General features: G+C 41.7%; 1 protein-coding gene across 1 annotated transcript; it reads right to left on the bottom strand.

Annotated features, from left to right (window-relative positions):
- Window positions 1-1,262: 1,262 nt before the first annotated feature.
- On the bottom strand, window positions 1,263-9,817 carry LTO1 (LTO1 maturation factor of ABCE1). Its single transcript, XM_049819750.1, has 5 exons — window positions 9,714-9,817; window positions 9,022-9,127; window positions 5,323-5,393; window positions 4,228-4,345; window positions 1,263-3,873 (listed from the first exon to the last, which is right to left on the bottom strand). The coding sequence occupies exons 1-5, from the start codon at window positions 9,770-9,772 to the stop codon at window positions 3,805-3,807; spliced, it is 423 nt and encodes a 140-aa protein (XP_049675707.1). The 5' UTR covers window positions 9,773-9,817; the 3' UTR covers window positions 1,263-3,804.
- Between the last annotated feature and the right edge of the window lie 1,030 nt (window positions 9,818-10,847).

Genomic DNA, 10,847 nt, shown 5'->3' on the forward strand with positions numbered 1-10,847 from the left:
CTGATGCCTCAACACTGTTTCTTGTACCATCTCATATTGTAGAAAGAAAAATTACAAGTCTTCTGGACTGCAGTGACTTCAGTACACTAGCAGTAACTAGCTTTGTATCCATCTTTTAATAAAATTCTGTATTTCACAGTTTCAGCTGAGAGATGATCATGAAGAAACAAAACAAGCTAGAACACAGCCCGGGCAAGTCAGAAATTTGTAAATTAAATGTTTCAAACACTCCTCCCTAACGACTGAGCAATAACTGCAGGTGGTGAATACAGAGACACATTTTTAAGTCTTAGCAACTTCAATAATTCTAGCAAAAATTCTCCATCTTAACTGTTAACAGATCAAGTACTTTGGCAAAATTTCAAACCTGTTTGATCATATAGCACCAAGCCACAATCTCTATGTCCTCCTTTATTAAGAAATAATAATAATAATAACCTAAGGATTATAATCTACAAGTCTGCGGTTTTTTCCATCTCTTTTCCACCCTGTCTTGAAAGCAATACTTAAGTTGCGCAGTCAAGCATTCAAACCAGGAGATGTCTAAATGACCGTGGTCCACAGAAGCTTTATTCAGCCTCTCTGTGCACAGATCTTCTGATAGGGTCTTTAACTACAGTGTAACACTTGCTTCCACCAGAGTCCTGACCATTCAAGACATGGGATGAGTAAGCAGGGTGTGAAACTAACGAAGCCATTTATAAGAATTTTTTTTTCATTTGTTACAGACTTTAGGAAGATGTTAACGTAATAGGAAAGGTGTCAAAAAAAAGAAACCATACGCTTATATCTCACAAAACTGAATACTGGTTTTCAAAATTTTGATGGATTTTTTTTCCCCCAGTAGTATTCTAGTTGGCTTAAGCACACACCTTTCACAGGTGTTTGCTAACTGTAATGTTCCTCATTTTCTAGGTGACTGATCTGAGAAACACAGGCAAAAATACAAACACGAAAAAAAGCTAGGTACTCAACCACTCTTTATGTTGGCACATTCTGAAGTATTTAAGTACTCAAAATGCAAAATTATTTGGAACGAGTCACATTAGACATCTCACATCGGTTAAGACAAAACAGTATTCTTGATGTAACCTGGGCTTTAACTCCTTAGCTGCAAATAAAGGTATAAAAATACTGATACAGTATGCTGTGAAGACTCCACTGTTATAGCCCCGAACATCACAGAAAAACCCACAGCTCTGTTGCAGAAAACAGTTTAAAAAATTGGCACCAAAGAAAGTATACAACTACATATCCAACAGAATTTTTAACCATACCTCATTTAATAAACACCATCAGGCCCATACAAGACATGAAACAGAAGATATTCAGAAAAATACAGACTTGTGGAATAAGAGACTCCATCAGTATGTACACACATTTGGAGCTAAATTAAAGACCTAACAGGCAACCCTAAACCTGGCATATCCCAGTCTGAAATCCTGGTTGCTACAATCTTTATAGTTAAATATGTGTATATACATATTATTAGAATAAATTATTCTATAAATATAAATTTGTTATAAATAAAGCAATACAAGAAAATTAGCCACCAAACCAATTTTCAAAATAACAGTCACTGACCGCTTGATCTGCAAAGATCCTTTCTCTCCTTAGTCGAACAAAAATAATTTTGGTTTTGATACAACCTCTAGAGCAGCACTTTGCATATAACTTATATATCATACACTTCTATGAATCAAATGCTTCACAGATTCTCTGAGCTCTCACGTCCCTTCCCTTGCTTTTACATACATTTTTGTAAGCCATGTACAAAGATTCCAAAAAAGGCTGCATTTTAAAACGTGAATACTTAAGACTTCCAGCGTTTACTTCTTTTTGTACTATCATTCAGAAGAACAACAAAACTGCCTTTTTTAGACCAAGATCCAGAGGGAGTTTATTTAAAGCATAAATAATGGATTTCAACGAAAAATATTTTCAAAAGTTAATCACAGATGAGTATCTAGTAGCTTTCACTAATTTGAAGTAAACAGGTAGAATACTTTGATTAGCAAAAATAAACTGATTTGCGGATGCAGAGACAATTTTTTCAAATTCTAATTTCTCTGAAGTGATTATAAACTCCAATTAGCTTTCTTTTCTCTAGTATGTGATCTTTTTGGTTTGTGCCTACCTATTTACTGAGATTACAGGGCTTGCTCTTTTATTTTGCTTCTATTTTCAGGTACTTGCAGTTTGGTGCTTGTTCTGGGCCCCAGTGGATTAGCTGTGTTACAGTCAAAAGCTAGCTGTACTCAAACTGCCCTAAATGAAGAGACCATCAATGCTGTCATGTCCCTTCCAAGGTTTCCAATGAGGAAACAAGCTACAAATGAATCCTACCTCAATTTTACTTTCTTTCAAAGAAATTCACCACATAATTAGAAGAGCCGTATCTGGTGTACATACATTTTGTACTCTCTATTTTAACAACTTCTATCTATATAAATATTTGTGAACTCTTATAATCTATTTCTTACACAATACAACGACCTCCTCCACTAGATGGCCCTGACACTCACTATATGTATCAAAGCTGTTTGAACACTTACACATGTAAGACAATTAAACAAACAAAAATGTACACCAGCAACCAGTTATTAAGAAAAGCCTTTGCCACTGGCGTACTTGCATACTCAGGAAACAGACAAAAAGTAAAAGATTATTTTGAAATAAATTGATACATAGGCACATGGTCTAGAGAGCACAAAGCAGTGCTGTTCAAGGATACGGCCGTATTAAAACACGTCTTTCACCTGAGATAGTTCACCCTGCGTACAGCTTCCGATACCCACGGTAGCCAAATCTGTTTTTATGAAGCTACACTATGCCATGTAAACTTAGCCAGATATGCATACTTTACAACTGATAAAAGTATATATTCATTACATAACTGTATTGCAAATGGTATGCAAAGAGATCTAGCAGCCCAACCTAAAACATTTTTCAGGTAAAATAAATGACTGTATGTATTTCTCTTAAACTAATATAGTTGAACACTTTTAGCTGACAGCATCCTTTTTTTTTTAATAAAGCTAAAGAGTATATTTTCAAGACTGGAAAATAAAAAGCGATTCCTCAATAAAAGGTACTAGTAAATACTAGTATCATTATCACAGCTCCTCTAGTAGTCACGTTTCTCTCATTGATCCCTTAAGTTGCTAGCTTTTGGGGTTTGGGTTTTGGGAGGTTTGGTGGGGTTTTTTTCCCCACGCTGCATTAGTCTGCAGAACTCACAGAAAGTGCAAAATTTCATGTTCTGAGCTGCAGCTACTTTATGAGCAGGCATCTTAATCTTTCTCCTTCGCATTCTGACTTCACTTGTCATTCTACTATTTATGCACAAAAATGCTTCTTACTACAAGGTCTGCAGGCAATTGATTATATTTTACTTCACCTATAATATCTACACATTGTGTAAACTGAATGATCTGCATACACAGATTTTTAAGTAACATACACCCTTTAAATAAGGAAACTTTGCAAATGCATGTTATCCTTTTGAGGAATTAATCTATCAGTGCAAGGCTAGTGAGGAATTAAAGAAAATATATCTATTTAACAGGTTTACACACTGTAAACTGTTTCAGCGATCCTGAATAAAACCTGGAGATAACAAATGTTAAATGACATATGAGAAGTCCTACTGCAATTCAATGGTTTTCCCTTTCCCCTTTAATATTTAGCACCTCTTCACTATTTTTATTTTGCTTAAGGTAAGAGTAGATAAACACTTTTCCAGTTATCTGTTCTCTTAATGTTTCTTCTTTGGTCATCCATGTTTATCTTCATCTGTTATATTCAAAATGTTAGTGAAGATCTTTCAGTACCGATTCTAAAATCGGACTGAATATTTAGCATTGAACAAACCTAAAAAAGAATACACAAAAGTGTTTCAAAGCATCTATTTTCCAAGAATAATGTTCAACAAAACTCCCAATTCCTCCATTTCTCTTCTGGTCCCACTTGTAATTCATCATCAAGTAATATTTTCAATTTTCATTTAAAGAATACTTTTCTCTTATTTTGCATTTGCTATCAGTTGGGGAATTGTCAACTATCGAGTATCTTCACTTAATTCACTTGAAGTATTTTTACTATGATTGCAAGAGGAGAACAGTAATTGCCCTGCACAAATACTGTATTTTTGAGCAAGTTAAGAGACTAAATATTTTGAGAAATTAATACCATTTTGTGCTACAACAACAACTTAATCCTACAAACCTGTTTAAATTTTCCTCTGATTTTTTCCAGATCTTCTTGCAGCTTATCGTAAGTAGGGTCTTCATATGGGAATTTCTGAATCATCCCTATTAATGAATCCAGAGCCCTTCTCTTTTTGCTACAAAAAAAAAAAAAAAAAAAAAAAATCAAATCAAAACAGAACCAGCAATGAGCCTACTACAGAAGTTTTTTTTAATCCACTAATATAAAAATTATACCAATACTTACATATAATAATTCAGAGTGTAGAACCCAGCCCTCCATCCTTCTTGAATTCAACTTTGCCCATTTAGCTCACTGAGAGTGCTTTGATACATATTTAAGCCATAATCAGAAATCAAGCTGTAGCACAACTGACAAAGATTTCGCTTTTAACTTACCTGCCAAAACAGAGAAATATTCAAGAATCTTCAGAAATATTGATTAGATGACTGAGCGAAATAAAGAAATGCAATAAAAAAAAGCTCACCAGAACACATAGCAAAATGGCTGACAGGATGGTGGCAATTCTGTCAGATAAATTAATCAAAACTGGACAGAAAAAAAAATGATGGAGAAAAGAACGAAAGTCATAAAAAAAAATGTAGGTTGGAAGGGACAGCTAGAGGTCATCTAGTCCACCTTCTGCAGAAGCTGGACTAACTTCAAAGCTAGACAAGGTTGCTCAGGGCCATCTCCAGCCAGATTTTGAAAATCTACAAAGATGGAGGTTCTACAGTCTCTCTGGACAACTTGTCCTAGCACTTAGCTGCTTGCACTGGAAAGGACATTCTCCTTATGCCCCATTAGAACTTACCTTGTTTCAAACTGTGAAAGTTGCCTATTGTCCTTTCACTGTCTCCACCTTATCTAGAACTTCCCCTTATGTGGTAGGACTATGTATCTCCCTTGTCTTCTCTCCTCCAGGCTGAAAAAACCAAGTTCCCTTATTCTCTTTTCAGTATTACATGGTCCAGCATATGATACCACCCTAGTGACCCTCTGTTCACCTTTCTTCTGTTTTTTCAGTATTTCTTTTATAATGGGGAAGAGGCAAAACTGGACACCATAATTTGAAACAGTATTAAAGAATCAGTAACTTTTTTTTAACCTTACCTGTTCTTTTCATCTGTGCATTTCTGGAGCAGACACTGCCATGTCAGTGCAAACCCAAGGTAGCAGCCAATCTGTGAATTTGTAAGAATGTCATGAGGGCAAAAAAAAATACATGTAGCATATATAGCCAAACAAAAATAAAGCACTACATTGTATCCCATTCTTCAGGAAACAAATCACTAGATATACAAATATGTTTCTATGCTGGGAAGTTCAGTAAATTACGGTAGGATAAATGAGGGCTATCTGTGTTACACAGTACAACAGTCAGAAAACTTCTTTTAAGAATCTGTTTAGCATCAGAGGACAAAGTATTTAAAATGCAGCATAAAAAGCAATTAAGCAAAACACTAGCCATACTTTATATGCTTTGAATCCCCAAATTTATTGAAGTGTGGTAGTAGGAATACAGTTAGAAAACAACCTATTTAAGATGTTTTGGTAAGTACTCATTTTTGCAGCACTGTCAGTTTAAGCAGCCCACGTACAGCCCTACAAAAAGGTGTACCAGCTGGACTGAGGGAGCTACCAAGTCAACCAATGAGGAAACAACACTTTTCTGAGTTAATACGCAAACAATTTAATCAGCCTGACTCGGGAGGGTAGCATGGAATCAGAAAGACGCACAAGGATCTGACTAAGCTAACCTTGCTGCCAAAACTTTTCATTACAATTTTGGACACCAAATGAAATAGGAATATAGTAAGTTCAATGCATGAACGGGCTAAGTCAGCTGGAGTCCCTTTCAAAAGTGACTTAGCATTCACAAAAAAACAATGCAGACACCCGAAACAAAAGTTAGCTGACTTTGAGAAATTAAATCCAAAATTACAGCCTGATCCCACTTTGGTCCACACGTGTACATGTAAATACACCTGCCATTTAAACTTAGAAAACACTGTTGGACTCGTAAACTCCTGTGGACTGCAAACCGCTTCAGATTAAAGTGGGAGTGTTTGGTAGTTCCAGTCTTCTGTTAATTATGTTTGTTAAGGTACACAGTGGAGGTTCTTCTTAAGGCCCAAACATGGGTTTGGTACTGAACATCCCATTAAGTGCCCAAACATATTTGCAGTGCAGCTTCCAGTTAATTTTGCTTCGACAGAAATTTAATTTGCATGCCCCCAAACTGCCCCATGACACTTGGCCACCGACTTCTCAGCTTAATTAGCACTTGTGGTGGGTTGACCCTGGCTGGATGCCAGGTACCCTCCAAAGCCACTCTATCGCTCCCATCCTCAGCTGGACAGGAGAGAGAAAATATAATGAAAGGCTCATGAGTCAAGATAAGGACAGGGAGAGATCACTCACTAATTACCATCATGGGCAAAACAGACTCGACTTGGGGAAAATTAACTTAAACGTATTACCAATCAACTAGAGTAGGGTAATGAGAAATAAAACCCAGTCTTAAAACATCTTCCCCTCCACACCTCTCTTCTTCCCAGGCACAGCTTCGCTCCCCAATTCTCTACCTCCTACACCCCAGCCACACAGGGGGACAGGGAATGGGGGTTGGGGTCAGTTCATCACACCTTGTCTCTGCTGCTCCTTCCTCCTCAGGGGCAGGACTCCTCACACGTTTCTCCTGCTCCAGTGTGGGGTCCCTCCCACGGGAGACAGTCCTCCATGAACTTTTCCAACATGGGTCCTTCCCATGGGCTGCAGTTCTTCATGAACTGCTCCAGCATGGGTCCCTTCCCCGGGCTGCAGTTCTTCAGGCACAGCCTGCTCCAGTGCGGGTCCCCTGCATGGTCACGAGTCCTGCCAGCAAACCTGCTCCAGCCTGGGCTCCTCTCTCCATGGGTCCTTAGGTCCTGCCAGGAGCCTGCCCCAGCACAGGCTTCCCACAGGGTCCCAGCTTCCTTCGGGCATCCCCCTGCTCTGGCGTGGGATCCTCCCCGGGTTGCAGGTGGAGATCTGCTCCACCGTGGACCTCCCTGGGCTGCAGGGGGACAGCCTGCCTCACCGTGGTCTTCATCACCAAGGGCTGCACAGGAATGTCTGCTCCGGCACCTGGAGCACCTCCTCCCCCTCTTTCTTCACTGACCTGGGGGTCTGCAGGGCTGTTTCTCTTGCATGTTCTCACTCCTCTCTCTGGCTACAGTTTCTGTGCTGCTGCAACTTTTTTTTCCCTTCTTCAATACGTTATCCCGAGGCGCTACTACCATTGCTAATGGGCTCAGCCTTGGCCAGCAGCAAGTCTGTCTTGGAACCAGCTGGCATTGGCTCTGTCGGACATAGGACAAGCTTCCAGCAGCTTCTTACAGAAGCCACCCCTGTACACACCCCGCTACCAAAACCTTGCCATGCAAACCCAATACAGCACTGTTCTACCACAGGAACGCAGTGCCCATCTTCTGCCTGAGCCCAGGCAAATACTGTGTCTAAGCCTGCCTGAGGGATGTGCCTGAAAACAGACACACTTTAATTATAACATCTTACTTTAATTCTCTATCAAGCAAGGCCAGTATCAGATCAAGATCATCATTTTGCCCAAGACACAAAATAGGATGACAAGCCTAAGATTACCCAAGTCACTCTTTCTCTCATTTAACATGATTCCCCAGTGTAAGTAAATTAGAGCACTTCTTTATTATGGTCTGTCTAGGACCATCTTGTATAAAACTATCCGGCTTTGGAGGCTGCTGTTTTAACGTTCTCATCTTGGAACTACATAGCTGTAGTGTAAGTAAGAAAATATTTCATCACTGTAGATCTCTGCATCACACCCAAACGCAAACCAAAATTTTACAATAACCATGCTTTAAGAATTTGACAGTTCACCTTTTTCACTTCAAAATGGATTAATGGCATTGCTACTGTTCTTTCTGTAGTAATTAACTTTCTGAAACCTGAAAATATCAAAAGGACAAATTGCCAAATTATCTAAAGGTCTTCAACAGATCGAACAGGTTTAGATTTGTGGTGCTGTACTAGAAAGAAGGCCTGCCACGAGTCCTGTAGCACAACTTCCCATCAAAGCTGAAAAAATCCAGTTCAAGTCCAAAAATACTGTAACTACATCGTACAGCACTGAACACACTCCACATTATGATAAACTTGAGGTGGACATATGCGACAAGTCAAGGTGCCTCACCACCACCCTCTGGTCCTTTTATTTCCAGAAAGGCTTATTGATTCAGGCATGCCGTTGTGTGGCAATATACAGAACTGACTCCATCCACTAAAGAATAATTGTGCCTCAGCCAACAAACTCTCCCACTATTAGAAATAACAAAGGGTGCAACAGAGACACCCAGAATTGCCCCTTTCAGGTTCTCCACCCAAGGTGTCTCAACATCCCATGTTTCTCCCTAATGCTGAGCCACAGGAGATGGTACAGGGGGCCTTTAGCCACAATTTTGGGTTACACAAATAAATGCAAAGTCCATCATCTTTTTTTTTTCTGAGCAAGCTTGTTTGATTTTTTGTCTCTTCTTATTCTTCCTTTCAGAAAAAAAATCATCAAAATCTCAAAGAACAAATAAGCTCAAAACCCACCAAACCATCTATTCCACTGTTCAAATCAAAATACCACCTTCAAACTAGTTTTACGGGCCCTCTTGGACACACGCAAAGCAATATAAGGCAGCAGGCCTCAGACTACCAATATATCGGGCTTTGCCCAACAGTTTCTGCATTACAACAATTTTCTAATGACAAAAACATTGTGATTCTGAGTATTTTCCCATTTACCTCAGACCCCATCTTGGCACCATGGAGCGATCCATACCTTCTTCCCTCAACAACTCCAAGGTGACTGCCTTCAGCATACCCCTCCTGATACCCCTCACCATGAAACCTGTGAAGACAGAAATATAATTTTTAGCACCAATTTTCATCTCATATCAAACTCACGCTGCACACAAGCAACTCACAGAAACAAAAACATGCCATATCATCTCTGAAATACAACTGTTCACGTTTAGAAATTCCGTGACATCGATTTAAATTAAGATACAATTACGAACACTGCAATCTTTTCAAACAAGTTTACAACAACTTGCCAAGAACAACAGGCTCTGCAATCCAGCTGAGTACTTTGAACAGAATAATACCACTAACTACAAGCTCACAACTCCGGGTCAAGTTTCCACATGGTGGAAGAGCCGAAATCGAGCAGGTCGGTCGCTCAGCAAGAGCAAAAAGGAGAATTTCCCCCGCCCTTCTCCCTCCTCGCCCCCTCCCCGGGCTCATTACCCGCCCTTCACCCCTCACTTTTCTCTTCTCAGCTCCTACTGTGGAGGCCGAGGCCCAGGCCCAGGCCCAGGCCCAGGCCCCGGGGCTCCCCTCCCTCTACGCCGACGGTTACCCGCGGCTAGCGGAGAGTCCCGCTCCGACCCCGCCTGCCCCCCGAGCCCTAATCAAGGCTCCCCCACCAACCCCACCTCTCCTCGGCCATCACGATCTCATCAAACATATCCGAGCTCGCAGACGCGGCCGCCATCGCGCCGCCACAGCCCGACGGCGGCTCCGCTTCGGCCACGCCCACCCGCTCGGCATGCCGGGAAAAAACGGCAAGCCGGAGGGGCCACGAGCGGGCTGTGTACCAGTGCGCAAGCGCACACCGCCCCCCAGTCTACCAAGACCTGAAGCGGCGAGGGGGCGGGGCCCGAGGAGAGGGTGATCACGCCCCCTTTCGGTCTCGCCCCGCCCCTCGCCCCTCCTCCGGCGGGCGGTGCGGCGTGTGCGCACGAGGGGGCGCCAGAGCGCCGCTGGAGAGGCGGGGCGGGGCGGGGCGGGGCGGGGCAGGGGGCGGGGCCGCCGGGGCGGCGGAGCGGGAACCGCACCGGGGCCGGGACACCGGGAACGGGGAGGGGAGGAGAGGGGAGGGGGGGACTGGGGGGAGGAGAGCCCGGTCCGTCGGTGAGTCCCCTCCGCCAGCGAGGGTGTAGGGCAAACCTCACCGGGAATGGCGGCGTGAGCTGGAGGTGGCATGGGAAAAAAAAAACAAAAAAACCCCAAAAAAGCAGCGATAGGGGTGAAAGGATCCATTTTGGTCTTTTTCTCAGGAAACTATCGGGAGTTGTAGTACCGGAAAAAAAAAGTACAAACTATGGACGAGGGGGCTCGTTTCCAGCCCCGCGAGTCCCGGGCTCCTACACAAGCCGGTTTTGCATTGACTGGCGACGTTTCTGATTTTGAAGCAGTGTATTTTTGATGTCTATACCCAAAATATACCCAAAATGTAAATATTTTTGATGTAAATACCCAAACCAAACTTTAGTGTGCCGGTCTAGACTGCTTTGTTACAACGTTTATTTGTTATTACAGATCAAAACTGGTAAAAGAAAGCATTTATACTTATTTATAAGCATACATTTTAATGTTAACTTACACTGTTGTTTTCCAGCTGCTTAATGAAAATGTGCCCTTGGCCACACCAAAGGAGTCTGCCAATCCAAACAGGGGTACAGGGGGTCTGTTAGCCTCTGAATCAAACACAGGAGGGCAGAGGACTCGAAAAGACAGCTTTAAAATCCAGAGATGGGTCTAAAGAAAAAAATAAAAGTACATTAGGG

This window comes from Accipiter gentilis, chromosome 17 (genome assembly GCF_929443795.1).
Source record: "Accipiter gentilis chromosome 17, bAccGen1.1, whole genome shotgun sequence".
Classification (NCBI taxonomy): Eukaryota; Metazoa; Chordata; class Aves; order Accipitriformes; family Accipitridae; genus Astur; species Astur gentilis.